The sequence below is a fragment of the Synchiropus splendidus genome, chromosome 5 (genome assembly GCF_027744825.2).
Source record: "Synchiropus splendidus isolate RoL2022-P1 chromosome 5, RoL_Sspl_1.0, whole genome shotgun sequence".
Taxonomy (NCBI): domain Eukaryota; kingdom Metazoa; phylum Chordata; class Actinopteri; order Syngnathiformes; family Callionymidae; genus Synchiropus; species Synchiropus splendidus.
Window position 1 is genome coordinate 17,060,221 of NC_071338.1, and position 16,086 is coordinate 17,076,306.

The 16,086-nt window shown below is 40.6% G+C and overlaps 1 protein-coding gene across 1 annotated transcript in view; it reads right to left on the reverse strand.

Moving 5' to 3' along the window:
• Positions 1 to 296: 296 nt before the first annotated feature.
• The window catches only part of mettl15 (methyltransferase like 15), a 31,371-nt gene continuing 15,581 nt past the window's right edge, over positions 297 to 16,086 (reverse strand). The window contains exons 4-6 of the mRNA XM_053864701.1: positions 9,478 to 9,669; positions 7,296 to 7,474; positions 297 to 3,685 (exon numbers count right to left, since the gene is read on the reverse strand). Of these exons, the coding sequence (XP_053720676.1) occupies positions 3,255 to 3,685; positions 7,296 to 7,474; positions 9,478 to 9,669 (802 nt within the window). The 3' untranslated portion in view covers positions 297 to 3,254. The remainder of the gene's footprint in view (positions 3,686 to 7,295; positions 7,475 to 9,477; positions 9,670 to 16,086) is intronic.

The window sequence follows — 16,086 nt, forward strand, 5'->3', positions numbered from 1 at the left end:
AGTGCACACTATGGAAGGAACGAATTAATATCATAACACATTTATTATTCCTTTCTTTACCTATCCAAACATATGTTTATTAACATAGAGCTAAGCTAAAACAACTCCAGTTGTTTATTCACAAGGGTGAAATAACTGTAAGGAATAGTGGGAGTTGCAGTATGAGAATTTAAACAGTCCAACTGCATGATTCTTGAACTGATTTCTGACCATCAACTACCGCTAAACATGTCGAGTTGAATCTGCATTGTGACGGCGACGAAATATGTTTGGCAAAAAATAATAAATCCTATTAGGTGAACCTCCAGCTGACCCATCCCGGAGTGGTATTTCAAGCCTGCGTCTGGGCTTCGTCCAGACACAACTTGGAGACCCAGCCGTGCCCCTTTTTGGGACAAGCAATAAAAGATTAATGAATGAATATTTTAAATCCCTCTTGCTTGTTGTAAAACCCAGGCACAGCATCTGGCTGTGGTATTACCCTTTAATCCATTATGAGCGCCGAATGCTTCAGCTGTGGAGTACAAAAAAGACAAGTATGGAACTGAAATACTATGCATTATCACAACATTTACTTGGCATCTTGGCTCAAACAGCTGGTTAACAATCCAATGACTTGAAGTCAAAGACCTTTTCTGTGTCATATTGCGCCTATATTTATGCTATTTTTTCTGCTCCATAATAACAATGCACAGATCTTCCATCAGAGAGTTCAAAAGTATCTGACTCCTTTTAAACAAAAGCATGCTTGAGGCAATGCATTTCCAAAGCAAGATCAGAAACGAGGAGAGAGGGGACAGAGTCACACAACTTTTCAAAGGGTAAACACCAGATGAACAGCCCACGTCCACTTTCACTTCATGTATGAGTGACAGCAACACAACCAATTTGCCAATTTAAGGATCAATAACAGCAAAGTGTATGATTTCGGGTTGAGCAGAAGCATTGGATAAGTCACAAGTACTGATAGCTTTAGCCTGAGTGGCATTTGTTGAAATGATGTGAGGCTACTTCATAGCTCGTGTCATGTTTTCAGCCACACAGACGGGGATGGACATGGCTGCATCTGTCAGCACACAGACCTGGACTGGTCCTTCGTGTCTAAGTTACTGATATTTAACCAAGAAAATGACCAACTTTCACAGTTACCAATTCACCGCTTAAGTTTCACTTAGCTACGAATGTCACAGAACATATCGCATGAATACAATAATATCCTTATTTCCATGATCAAAAAACTAGGCTTGAACCGATCATTCAGTGGTGGAATTGTGTAAAAAAGGCAACACCGAAGCCAAATAGTGGCGTGTGACACGTGCAGCACAACCTGAACTATGCTTTTTAATTCTTATCAGCGCAATGTAAGAAAATGTGTTCTTTTAAAAAACCACTGCGAAGTTGGACTGGACTCTGCAAGACCATTGAAAAAATTCTGCCATTCTCCAAGCACCAACCTGGCAACACAACCTCCCGTTAAGCTGTGACAGCACCAACTCTGCGCCTCACGACTGCTGACGCAACATTGGCGGTTCAACACAAGTGTAAATGATTTTGACTTTACAACCCATGTATCACACGTTCCCTCTATATTTGATTATGTCTTTGTTGACCATGACAAGTATTAAGTCCGGATAGTTCCGACCACCTGTATTTAAAATTTTCTTTGGCTTCAGCCAAAAAAATGTTATGCCTAAATGCTGCCCAAGACCAGGTTTGACCTGGTCGTCCAACACTGTTTCCAAGCTGCTGGATTACATTGTCAATGTCATGGCGTTGTGGGTGTAAAGGACAGCAGTTGAAGTTGGACTTGCCCAGACCACCTCAGGGAGGTTCCAAGATCCATCTGTACAAACCTTCTCAATAAACTTGTGCATCAACCAAATCCCAGTGGGAGCGGCTGCGCATCATTTATGGCATTGGTACATAGATGTTCATTCATACACCTAAGAGTTGTAGAGGGAATTCAGCCCAACCAGAACATCAAGAGAATGTTCCATTCTTCCCACACTACTGTGCTAGAACCCAATCTAAATGAGGGGGATTCAACTCTTTTTCAGTGATCCCAACCATGCACTTGCATCTATATCAGCCAACAAGTTACCCCCACTTGCAAACACAATCCCCAGTCTTCTCTCAGCTCTTCAATATCCAATGACGTACCTCCTAGGATAAGAACGCAATTCCATTGAAGTGAGAAGAAGAAAGACACCATAACACAACCAGCAGCCACAACATGTTTTAAAATCATGGTGTTTAGTGCTATACACAGGTAAATGCCAATTGCCCCATTTAGTTTCCAAGGTAACAATGATGGGTATATTTAGCTTGGTTATAAAGTGAGGCAAGAGGAAATAAAGGTGCTAATAATCTTGATGGAGTCACATAGTAAAGATCAAAACGCCTTACAGTTGACAGTGGGAAAATGCTCAAGAACAAGCACCCAGATCTTTTAGCACCACTTTGGGTCAGAACGTTGCGGCATCATTGATTCACACTGTGTAGCTGAGGCTTCAGCAGAGGCTCTGAAATTCAGGGGAAACACAGAAGTCAATGGCAAAAGCTGTTTAATAGGTTCTGCAATTTCTCTGTAATAACAAAGTAATGTGGTGTCAAATACTAGGAAAGGAGGAATTGCTCAAGAGGAAACTTAAATAGAGGAATGGGGAATGGTTAGTTAAAAAGGTTTGAATCCGACATTTTAATATTGTTTATTGGTCTAGAGTTACGTTGGCTCAAAGGATTCATGCCACAGTTTGATCAAACTGAGGATTCAAACATGAGACTGTTATGCAGAAATAATCTTATTTAAACTAACAAGTAGGGGTGAAACAAGAGGCTCATCGGATGTGATGAGATGAGAAATACATTTAAATATTTTCAAGAAAGTCCAAGTTCAAGAGAGCTCAAAAGAGGTGGAGATGAATGCAAGTTTGGTTGGACATAATTCACTTATAATACGGTGTTGACCAAAAAGAAATGGATAATAGTCTGGCAGCACAAAGTCACATACTAATTCAAATAAATAAATACATATAGACAGCCATAGTGGGAAAAAAAAAATATTTATTGACAAAAAAAAACCCAACCATTTATAAACAAGTGACCTTAAAATCAGGTATAAAGTTTGTTTCATCCTTTGTCTGTCCTGCACTCTTGTTGTCGGAGGCTGAAGCCTCTCCTAGCTTAACAGGGCAAGAGTCTGTGACCATGAAGGACGGGTCACAAGTGCAGCACGTCATACGTTCTGAGCTATTTCAGCATCTGAGCGCTACCCTCAGTTTAGCTGACCGTCCACGGGGGTTCTTCTCCACGTCATCCATTTCTGGAGTAATAACTTTTTTTACCACTGGGGTCCAAAAGGTACTTTTCTTGTTGCAGCTTTCCTCCGGTGATTTTTCTTTGGCTTTGCTCAAAGTCCGTTTACTAAAGTGAGACTCGATTAGATTGGACAAATCGTCGCCCTGTAAAAAACGCTTGACCAGTCTGTCCTCCAATGAATGGAAAGTGAGCACACAAAGACGACCTCCTGGTTTCAGCACCGTTTGAGCAGCGAGTAAACCGGCGTGCAGTTCCCTCAACTCGTCGTTCACGAATATGCGCAGAGCTTGAAAGGTCTTGGTGGCAACATGAGCCGGACGCTGTAGACGGTCCTTACGTGCACGGAGGGCAGTGGGAGGAAATGAACCTGTGCACAGTGAGCGCTAAGTCAGTTCCTGCTATCCAGCAATTTCAAACTTTGGTTTTTTTTTTCTTTCCCAGGCAAGGAACCCAATCCCATGTCTTTCCTACAACATACCGTAAACTCACACTCAACTAAGATGACGGAAAAAAGAAAGAAAATAAAACTTTCACCGTGTAATCATGGGAACTTCACCAGACCTAGCGTTCCCCAGAACACAAACCCATACGTTAAAGTGTAAACTAAAGAACATACCTTTTTGTGAGCTTTTGGTTTTGTTTTTTTTTTTACCTTGTTTGCATCACAATATTTAAAATGTCTTTGTGTCTGCTCAATTTGACTTTCTATGATGACCAATTTCCACCAGGTGTGTTGCATCTATGATACGGGAAATGCTGCGGCTACAACCCATCCTCACTCCCTTGGCGTAATATACTGACGCTGGGAAGTTGACTTTTGCGTCCAGTGTTGACGCCGAAGTGAGTCTTCCAAGTTTCATCTTGACACACAGATGTTTCAGTGGAGAAAACAAATTTTCCCTCCTGCGTCGTGTTCCAGTCGGGGGGTGGTTGTTGCTTCATGCACTTGGGAGGAGACGTTGGAAGCTCTCTTCACTGACTGATGTGACTTGTTATATACAAACCCTTACATGACTCTTTTCCTTACTTACCTTCATCTTTCTTTTACGCAATGCACTACCCACAGTATCAGGATATGCCGCGGATGGCAGAACATGTTCTTCAGTTGAAAACTTCGTACAGTATAGAATGCAAACATCCTCTTTCCCAATGTCAATGTATTAAGCCATGAGAGTGAGCGTGGGCTGGCAGCGGGAAAATATTTGACTCTATTGAAAGCCTAATTCGTCAACATCCAAGTTCTGCATCAACATTGAACATGATAGTCCACTTGACGACATTAACGTGGCACTTTAGGAGTGAGGGCGGAAAGATGAATCAGAACTCCTGAGAACCAAAAGAATCAAAAACAGCCTGCAGACACTTCAGTGGACACCCTGACTACAACCATTGAAGTCTTAATCAAGCAACACATTGAGCAACTAGAAATATATAAAGACTTTTCAGAGAAGGTGCAATAAATAGAGACGTGAATGATGTGGCATTTCTGTCCTCCTGCACTAAACAGCCAAAGGTGTGAGTCACTCTGCGATCAATACAAAGCTTGCGTAGAGAGGACAGCTCTGGTCTCACTAAGCCATGTGTCTTTCACAGGCTCCAGGAGAGAGATTAAGATTTGCACACATAAACAAGGGCGAATGAAGTCCAACGAATAAATTCAATCATACATAAAATGCAACATGATGGTCGCCACTTTGCCAAAATGAATCCCGCAGGGCTTTTCTGTTCCTGGAGACTTTACAGTTAACATCAACTCGTAAGGTAGACGAGGTCATGTATTTGGGTACATGGAGATGATCAACTGGGATCTGAATAACTGTTGGTTAGATTTCAGGTTTGTCTCCCTGGCAACAAGCAGCTCTGTTGAGGAATTATCGTGGGTGAGCCGTCATATATGAGCGTATATGAGCTTCATAGGCATCAAATGAAGTGACAGGTTTCAGGCAATGTATGACAGAGAAAAGGTGGCAATGCAAGGCAAGTCTGAAGTGAGAGCGCACTGGAGTCCTTCCTGTGTGATGAGCTCCGCATGCTTGCATGGCTTTCCAATGGGCACTCTGGTTTACTCCCACAATCAGATAAAATTACTAGCGTTAATTTATGCATTTCTGTAGATGCGCAACCTTGGGGTCAAACCCCCCCTGCCTTGGGGACATTGTTATTAGTTTATTTCATTTTTACTGTACTTGTTAGTCATGAAAAGAAAATGTTACTCTTGAAATCGAGCCTCGCCTCAATTGCTCATTGGTTGACAGATGCAGAAGAAGAACGCCTGTTCTAAACAACAAGCAAATACAAAAATGCAAATACAGCAAATACAAACAGCCAAAATGTGTTTTCTCCCCAGAGTGACTGAACTCTTGTGACCCAATCTTGCAATGGGTGGGTGCGTCGGCCTGGGAATGCCACTGCCCAGTATGTGGTGTGGACAGAATGTAAGCAACTCATTGGTATCTTTAGGCCTAACAGGTGAGGTAACAGGGGTTTTACGAATTATGGGCCACTCACCTCTTTTCTTACACCCCTGTGGGGACTTCAGAAATGTTAGCAGAAAGTTAAGCTGTGGTTGAGATGGTCATAATGTTCAGGCTAGTTGCGACTATATAAAACAGCTTCAGTGAAATAAATCACCATAAGACCAATGTTGATGTAGAGTAATTCCATCCCATCTTCCGGGGATACTGTGATCTGAATGTTTTATTTGCTACACGCTATGATGCAAAAGTCCACTTACAATAAATGTTGGACGCCTCACCAGTGAGAATGTTTTGGCTTTTCCTTCATAGTCACAGTTTACCTGTACAGTGTAAAGGGTTTACTGAGCCCTGTACAACTGCAGTTACAATCATTTGAGGAGGAAGAAAAAAAGCACAGGCCTTAACGTCAGCGAGGTTAGTGAAGGGCTAAAGATGGCATAGTAGGAAGGGTGCACTATTACTCCTCCTTATCTGTGTGGTATCAATCCCCATTACCACTTTAACTTCACCGCCCTCTGTGTCTCACATACCTCTTCCTCCTGCAGAAGTGGCATTTAATTGACTTAAATTGGGGATCAAGAGACAGAAGACACCTCACAAGGTACAGAAGGAAACATCCGTCTTGCCCTTAATTGAAATGCGATTTGGTGCTGTAAGTACTAAGGTCAATGATGCTGAAGACGAACAATAAATATGTCTGGATTGGTAAACACAATTTCATAAAGAGTTGTGTACAAATCAAAAATATAATGAGACGACTGCAGCAAACTCCTGTTTTCCAATGAGTTCATAGTATGAAACACAGGAAACCAAATGCCTCCTTTTACTTTCAAAGTTTCCCGATTCCTCAGGCTGCTGTCGTTGGAATGTGACACGGTGCAGAGTGTCACTACAGAATAATGCCTCCTTGGGTCACCATCATGAAACAATTCAACATCAGTAAGGCGACTTCATTAATACCTCAGAATCCACCATCAGGCTTCTTGTTCACACGTCACGTTCAAGGACAATCGTTCATGTTGGAGCCACGTTGCATCTTTAGGGGCCTGCTGTCGTCAGTTCTTCACTACAACAAATCTGTTTGAAGCAGCATTCCGTCACTGCGAGCCGCCGCACTGCTTTTAAATGAAAAGCTTTAGATTTTTTTTTTTCTGAATAGAGCGAAGCTAAAACTAGATTCACTCTTTAAAAAGCAAAAGAATCAAACAGCTGCTCTTACTCACACCTGTTCTCCCAGGGTGACACTGACGCACAGGCTGATCAGCACTCGAACAACTGACAACAACAGCTCGCTTTCTCAGAGGCTCAAATCTTGCAATGAAGATGGAGACAAAAGCAGAAAGTATCTCTGTTTGTGTGTGGCTGCTTGTTGTGGGGATCATTTAAACATTTTAGAGAGATCATTTTCTCATCCTCCTTCTCATATCATCTTCCTCCTTTTCTTTAAGTGTTCACCTTCAACAGTTTGATGACAATTTATCACCAGGCCAGTGTCTATACCTGCAATCACGTTGGCTAGCTGCTGCGTTCTGGTGATGGGGTTGACGCGTCGTGCCTCCACGATGGCTGAAGCTATTTTCCAGGCGTGTCTCTCTTCCCCATATGCAGTGAAAATGGATGCAAGAGCCTGTTGGTCTAAGGTATTCACAACGTCAGCAGCACAGGCCATGTCAGGGAACCTACGCACAGAGAGGAGACGTCATGTCCTTGCTGACAGCGGCAAATCAGAAGTGAGAAAATCAGAACAAGTCAGATGAAAGCCATAAGGAATAAAAGGTCGAACACCACAATTGTGAGAGAAGAAAACAAGGCACCTGGCTGAACTAAATGAGGATACTGTAAATGATGCATCACCTCACCAGATCAGGAAATAATTCAATAACCTCAGAGGACTGCTTAATGAAAACACACAAGCATTTGCATTATAATTCATTATATATGAAGATTCTTTGGATTATTTATTCTAGACTAATAACATTAAAGATTTGTAAATCAGACTAGGAATGACATTTGACTTTCAGCACCACTGGGCTGACAATGCAGATGAAAAAAATCCATGTAAAAAATGTGAAAATCTATTAAGTTTTGAAGGAAAAAATGAAGGATAATATGAAGGGTATTTCAAATGTATCAAGATCCAAACACGCCTGAGTGTAAATTTAGAATAGTTTAAATGTGTGAGATTGCAGTGTGGGCACAGACTATTTAATTAAACGTCATGCCAAAATTTAAAGTGAGGGAAAAAATAATAATGAAATCATTTAATTAAAACATCACAGCAAGAGGTAGTGTCTGAAGTTAAGAGAATTGTGAGGCGCACTGTCCCTCATGATCTCCACAGCAGGGCATGGGGGGACAGGATTAGCATTGCAATATATTTTGCTCATTTTCCAGACCAGGGCTGTGTACAAACCTCTGCCACGGGGAACTGACAATGGTGCAGAGTACCAACTGAACTCAACTCAATATGATGTCTTGCAAATAAGCTAACCATCACCGGCCTGCAGAGCTTCAACTTTTCATGCTTGGCATCTATTTTTATCGAAGCAAAATTATTTTGTGAACAGTTCAGCAAGACAAACAAGACAGTGGCCACTCTTAGTCGTAGGAGTGGTGTTTGAGTAATTTTCTATTAATTTATTATTATTAAAATTATACCATTTACCAAGACAATTAGATTAGCATTTCCAAAATGTAGTGAAATATCACCCCAATGTCAGTGCTTCCTCACCGTCAGTTGTGTAGGGCCCCGTAAAGGAGAAGAGGAAAAACAACCATTGAGGTCCATGGACGTGGTAAAGGAAAGGACATGAAGAGGAAAGATGTATTTCTGTTTTCAATAATTATTTATCAAGATAGAATCTTCATTTTTTTTTATTTTATTTTGTTTGCTGTATTGCCCAGCCCTATTAGGAAGAATAAACTTGGGTAAAGGTGGGGGCTGGCATGCAGTGGCAACTGATGATGGAAAATGTAGAAATTTAAGAACAACTTTGTTGGATGAGGTCTCATTCTTAAACCAGCGTACGTCAAGAGTCGGTGAAATTGGAAATGATGCCTCCTCACACCATCATGTTGCCTCCACTAAAGAATGTAACTCCACTGGTGGCCCTCTGAGTACCTTCTAAACACAGAATATAATTTCTCCACCCATCTTCAAGCATGTGTTGCCTACGTGAGCAGGCCTGACAGCATTCAGAGTCATGGCAGGCTACCCAGCAACCTGCACAAGCCATTGGCTGCCTGCAGTCCACTCCGGTCAGAGTCTTCTTCCATATCACGTTGATTTAAAGGTGTCACCCTAGGTTCCTCTGACTTTTGCAGCAAGTCACACCAATTCTCTTACGTTTGAAATTTGAATGTTTCGAGGCATTCAATTGAAGGGGCATCCATTGGCATTATTCCCAAATGCAACTGTAAAATTAGTTCTCTTGGTATGTCAGTTTTCTTTGTTTTTTTATTGGCTCTTTGCCCTCTTACCCAGTTTGAAGTGTCCACAAGAGTTCCAGTCAAAACAGCCTCATTGGTGAGGAAATGTGTGCAGTGCACAGAAAACCAAAAGACATTTGCATTGCACCACTAACACAGGTATTACACTGGCTTGCAGGGGGGTAGATGTCCTGATTTAAGATAAGGGCAATGGTACATCAATGGTAAAGAGTCCCTGCAACAAAGACCTCACCTGTCCCCATCCATCCTCATGTCCAGTGGCCCATCCTTGCTGAGGGCGAAGCCTCTCCTGGCCTCATCCATCTGCATTGAGGAGCAGCCAGCATCCAATAAGACGGCATCAATGCTGCCCGGCTTCAAGTTCATGTCCACCAAGAGCAATTCAACCTCACTAAAACGACCAAGCACTGGTTTCACACGACCACTGCAGACAAAGAAACACAATAGTGGGACAGTCAGAAATTTACCACCGGCAAAGAGGCAATGTTATTGTCTGGACTTACCTGTCTGTCTGCCAATTCAAAAAACAAACCGTTCTGAACAACATTAAATTAAGTTTACTGGCAATGTTGATAATGTTCCAAGTCCCATCTGAGTTTAAATGACTTCTGTTTTTGGAATGGTCAATAAAAGTTGAATCAAATCTACACGGTAATTACTCATTATTAACACTTCATAAGCAAGTAAGTAGCTTTTTTACCGTTAATATGTGTTCCTCAATCTATGTGTTGCCCAGTTTTGAAAAAAGGAATACTACCAAACTAATGTTGCTGGTGATTGGGATTCCGACACAAGTTCATGCCAATATGATTCTTGAATCATAGAAGTTATGTAATTTCATTGTAAGCTGTGTTTTTATGTGAAACAGGGCTCTTGGCAGACGGTGTCACACTTGCTTACAAGGCATGAGCTTTTATATCATGTTTTACATGTTTCAATCATGTGTACAAAAATAACAAATAAATAAAAATCACAGGTCGGCGTCCTTGTCTACAGTTCAGTACGCAGCATGACATCACTCAAAGTGAATAGGGTGAGGCAATACGCCTGACAGCGCCTGCAAATGCCCAGAGCTAAATCTGGTGACCTATAAGTGGCAGTTATAAATGAGTATGGCCAAATGGTCAGTCTTCAGGATCAAAATACTGCACTAAAAAATGAAGACAGCCAACAAAAGCGAAGCAGAGATCTTTAACGTCCTAAGACATTCAACAAAACCGACAGTGTTTGGACACCAACACGAGGCAAACATAACTTTCATTATTCCGTTTGAAGGAGTATGAGAGCTCCCGGAAAATCTTTAATATTAGATGAATCAGATCTTTCTTGTAAATGTCCTAGGAAACCCACAAACCTGATTGAACTAAGACCTGTACACTAATCCGCTCTCTCATGCACGAGTAGTAAGATCCACTGGCCACACTCATGAATTTTTCATGTGACCTTTGAACATTGTGCGAACGAAGATGATGGCAGAAGTGGGAAACACATTGAGCATCTTTACAATACACCTAAAGATTCTCCAACTTCTTCCTTTTTTCCAAGCCTTTATTGTTATATTGTTTTTATACTGTATGCTTTCCATGGTCACAAAGGTCCAGCAAAGAATTTCACTAACGCTCCAACATCAACATAAAACCTCTTTTATGAATGTGGTGTACTGTCATAATCTCAGTCACATTTGATGTTTTGCTAATCACTGAAGCATCTAACAACCTGTGCGTATAGGTTGAGTCACTCTCCTCACATTAGATGCCATCTGGATCAAAGAAAAGCTTCACTGTTTTTCCTGCATTTCATTTGTACGCGGTATGACAACAACATCTTTGTAACACTCCCCTGTATGAAACATTTGAAAACAACAGTCACAGACGGAAACAATGGTCAATTGAAACTAGTAAACTGGGTAAGAGTAATGCATAAGAGGAGCCTTTGATGCAAGAAACCCACATGGAAACAATATCTTGTAGAATTTTTGTTGGGGACTTCTTTTTCAACATGCTCTAACAGAACATCCTGGATTTTTATCAGCAGAACCGCAAAGCTCCTAGTCGCACTATGGACTGCGCCTCATACAAACAACTGTTAAAATACTAACCTGTTTTCCACAATAATAAAAAGTACTTATACTTCTTGGCAGATTGCAGTGCACTTCTAATGCCCGCTTTTGGTATTGACAAAAAAGATTTTTCAGTAAATCATGGGACTTAATTGTCGGGTCATAGAAACAGAAATAGATGATGCAATCACTTCAGCATCCATTGAAGATTCATCCCCAGTTAGTCTTTATGGGCAAGAAATGAACTTTGTCAGTGTTCCACAAATCTGTGCTCTACTGAAGCTCATTCTTGGTGGGGTCTTGACCTTCATGAAGATGGTTACTTGCAGCACGCCAGGAAGATTGCAGCATGTGCCGTCAAAAAATCTCATCCTGAGTTGGCAAGCCTTCAGTTATCAGCTGCCATAAGTCAATGAAAACTAAAATCAAACGGTTGCTTCATTAATCTGACTGTATGGTGTGTATTACAAAGTCATAAAAATCACTCTAAATGCAGCACTGCCAGGGTGAAAGTGAAACAAGTCAGTCATACAAATGATAATCCCATCCACCACCAAAGCAACTGTTCCTCGTCCCATATCCTGATTCCACTGAAATCCTTCACAACTTTTCACTTTTTGGCAAACAGACAGACAGACAGGATTTGTGGCGGTACCACTGATGCAGGAATGACTGACCGAAATTGATAAACTCATTCAAAATAGGGAGGAGAGGTTGGTCATCAGAGCAGAGTCACTGTTTTTCACACACTGGTCAGGTTATTTAGCTGTGTTCCATGAGAGCCAATGTGAATCCAATGTTTTTTATTCTCAGACTATCACTTATATTTCAGAAGGTTGAAGTCATGGGAGGGTTCCACGCATTAAATTGTGTCTATGACTGCCCACCGCTACATCACTCGCTCACTGGCACAACAAAAGTAGAGGTTCTCCCCAAAACACATGAGGCGTCAGCACTGTGGTTTGGAAACACACAGCACCTTCTCCTCGATCAATCAGAACTCAGTTGGCATTCCATCCTCTCCAACGTAGCGGTGGAGAAGGATGTTGAGTATGACTGTTGCAGTACTGTCAATACTTTTTGTGGTGATGAGGAATACATACTGTAGGTCAAACACGGTTAACCATGACCAAAATCAAACAGAGAAACTCATCTTGACCGTTCTTGACCATAAAAAACATAATTGCTGCATGAGAAGAAGAAAATATAAATCCAATCCAAACCTTCTCATAAAGATCTGTGCTTTATTAGAATCTATCACCATCGTGAAAATAAGGATGCTGCTAGCAAGATGATGCAAGACAAACAACTAAAAAAATAAAAATTGCTTTGACATATAGCACACAAACAAGTTCATCACAGAATTAAATTTCCATAAAATATTGTCTATGACTACTTGTAGCTGCTGACTTCTGTTTTTGAACAGAAATTGCTTTCACTTTTCAATATTTAAAAACTAGTGTAAATGTCTGCCCACACACAGGTAAAGAATAAACTTTCCACCAAAAAGGGGACTTCTTTTTCACGTTTTTGTAACCTGTGAATGATTTAAAAATATGCAAAAGAGTTACATAAGATTTTTAAATTTTTAACTGCTTTATGTGGCTAAGACACAGAGTTGGGGATATAAATGCCTTACGTAATGTCTTGTTTTATTTAAGAGGACAAGTTTCACTGGTGTATGTGCAGAGGTCCTAATGTGTGGGCTCGTAATTGCTTAAGAGATAGGAGCTATTTTTAGATGGGAGCGTCCCACAGCATTGACTTTGTGGAAACTTATTCTGGCACATGGTGATGCCAACCTTTTATGTTACTTAATTACTGGAAATAAATTGCAAGTTCTGCAAGTTCGTATCCAGATGTCAGGTGACTATGAGATCCAGATTTCTTCTGAACCTGTCAGTCTAAGTAAGTGTAAAGTTAATTGTACTCTAGACCAGTGGATTAGAATAACAAAATGGTGCTGTGACTGACCTGAAAGAGCTCAGTGCCTTCTATGTCTGCTTGAACTGAATATATGTTACCTTGCTAAAGGTTTTGCTGGTTAAATGCCCATAGTGGTAAAGGTGGAGCATGAGCTCTGGCTAATACACCGTAGTTGCCGGGGTGCATATTTTACCCACAATAGAAGATGGTTCAAAATCCGGTCAGGACGGAACCGTATCTCTGTAAACAAGGAAGTGGGATGTCACCCCAAAAAGCATGTGCTTCACCCTGACTGCAGCGGTAAAATCCAACAGTACAAACAGCTCTATAAATGAGTTTTCACAGCTATCAAAAAATAAATAAATAAACACAATTGGGTTGGATAGAACCCCCAGTGAATAAAGATGGTTCTGACATTGATCATCTTAACCTTTCCTGATATTTGAGCACTCCCTTTCAATGGAGTTCAATGGGGATGTTGCAAGTTCTTCATACCCCTCTAACATCGAAGATGAAAATGGATCGCACTTAAAACATGGTGTGTACTGTCTCGAGTTTATAGTTTTTCAAAAAACAGTCATCTCCATTCCTCAACATTGAAAACCAGTGATTGCCTCAAGCCATTTTGTTGGACCTATAATTAGTCATTTCAAATAAACAATTCATTCATGCTTCAAACATCAGGCAGCGCTCCCCTGCATGATGTTCAATGGGAAACCGTTTTTTCCCCACTACTAAATCTTAAGGGGATCCTTGGTTTTATACAAAAAAGACAAAACTCTAGGTCACCAACAGGCAAATATATAAAGTTTAAACTCCCCCATTGACAAAAACAAAGCTTGATTAAATGAGAACTAACACATTCAATGTTAGTCTTCTATACGCGGCAGGCAACACAGTCCTTCACGACTTAAACCAGAAAAAAATCACCTGACCACTTCCTATGACTTCTTTGCAACATCATGGACCAATGGCAGAGCACAGCACTTGCCAGTGTTTTGCCAACACTGCATTGCAAGTCCACTTGCCTTTCATATCCCAGTGATCCTCTCTGCTGTTAGATGAAGCACAAAATTCTATGAATTTCACCAAAAAGAAAATTTGTTGGAGACTTGAATATCCTTTGTCACTACTGCACTGTAGAGGTTTATATTCCAATCGTATGTATTTAGTAGCATTGCCTTCAAACTTGGGGAAAACATTTTGCGTACTCTTCCACTAGCTTCACAAATTACTTAGAAGGAGTTCAGGGTCCATGACCGAACTGGCGGAACTGGCGAGTTTGCACCTTGTTCACCAATGTTGTTTGTAATCCTTCAGTCACTTAGGTTGATGGCATGAGATATATTTATTTTTTTAATCTCTATTAATCGCAGCAGAGTTAACTCACAATTAATGACAAATTAATCACAGATCTGTTCAAAATGTAATTTAAAAGAAGATTTTCTCAACACAAGCATGCAATAACGTTTCCAATGTTGTGCTTTTAGCATTGAACTTTTTCAGTTATTCTAAAGAGCATTCTTGACAGTAGCTGTTATGTTGTGTTGTTGTAGCAAACTGTTTGCATGAGGAAAGCATCATATACATACATACATATATATATACATACACACATATATATATATTTTTTTTTTTCACTGAGAAAAGTAATTTCTCAGTGAAATTACTTTTGTTGAGCATATATATATATATATATATATATATATATATATATATATATATATATATATATATATATATATATATATATATATATATATATACACATATACATTAACACCATATACATTACATATACATTAACACCACAAAAGAACTAGCACGCTAGAACACTTTCTTCTACAAAAAATGCATTCTTAAGATTTGGCCTGTAAAATCACAATCCATGATGAATATCAATCAGGAATCAATGCACGAGTGGCATAAATACATTCAAAGACCGTCTACTGCTTTTTTTGTTTTGTCTTTTTAAATGCACTGAAACATAAACTTGACATGATAATATAAAACAAAACCATAATTAATTTCAGCAGTTCATTTCTGAATGATGAAGTAAAAAAAAAGAACTAAGACAGAAAAATAAAAGCACATTTCACTGAATTATTTCTCCAGTGAAATTACTTTTGTTGAGCACCGGCAGTCTACAGCTTACATAGAGACTCTGATAGCCTCAAGACACAAGTGGAGCTCAGAGGAGAGAGAAAATCCTTTAGCCCTGTTGAGAGGGTGCACTGCGTGGGCAGACAAGGTCTCTATCACAAGCTTCCAATAATATTGGTTAATTGCGAGATTTTTCGATAACTTCTTTCAACCTGCATCATCAGTAGGCGTTGAGGAGTCCACAGTGAGGTATATTGCCGTTGACAGAATACACTGTTCTCAGCCACATATCAGGCAAATCCCCTCGAGAGCGGTTTCCCCAGAATCTACGCAAAAGGATTCCTTCCCACGCCGTGGTCTAAGGAACATCTCATTTTCATCCTCCCTCGCCTTGCTCACTGAGCTGCATGTGCTTGCAGACACACACAAACATGCGCACACACTCACACATTCACACACGCACACAGTCACTCTGGTATCATGTCCAGGAGACAGTCAGTTTGCTCATGCTCACCCCTTATAGTTTGTCTATGTTTTTCTTTTTACAAGACACTTCAGATTCTCTGTGCATCGCTCAACGCCCTACCCCAGCCCCCTAATATCTTATAGATCGTCCGTAGGAGGTAGCACCTCCCTCACATTGCAGTCGTGGGCTCTTACTCTGATAAATGACATTCTGGGCCCACCAGCTTTGCGTGGGGAGAAGGGAAGAATGGATTTGATTGGATGCTGAAACTCATGGGCTGTATCTGG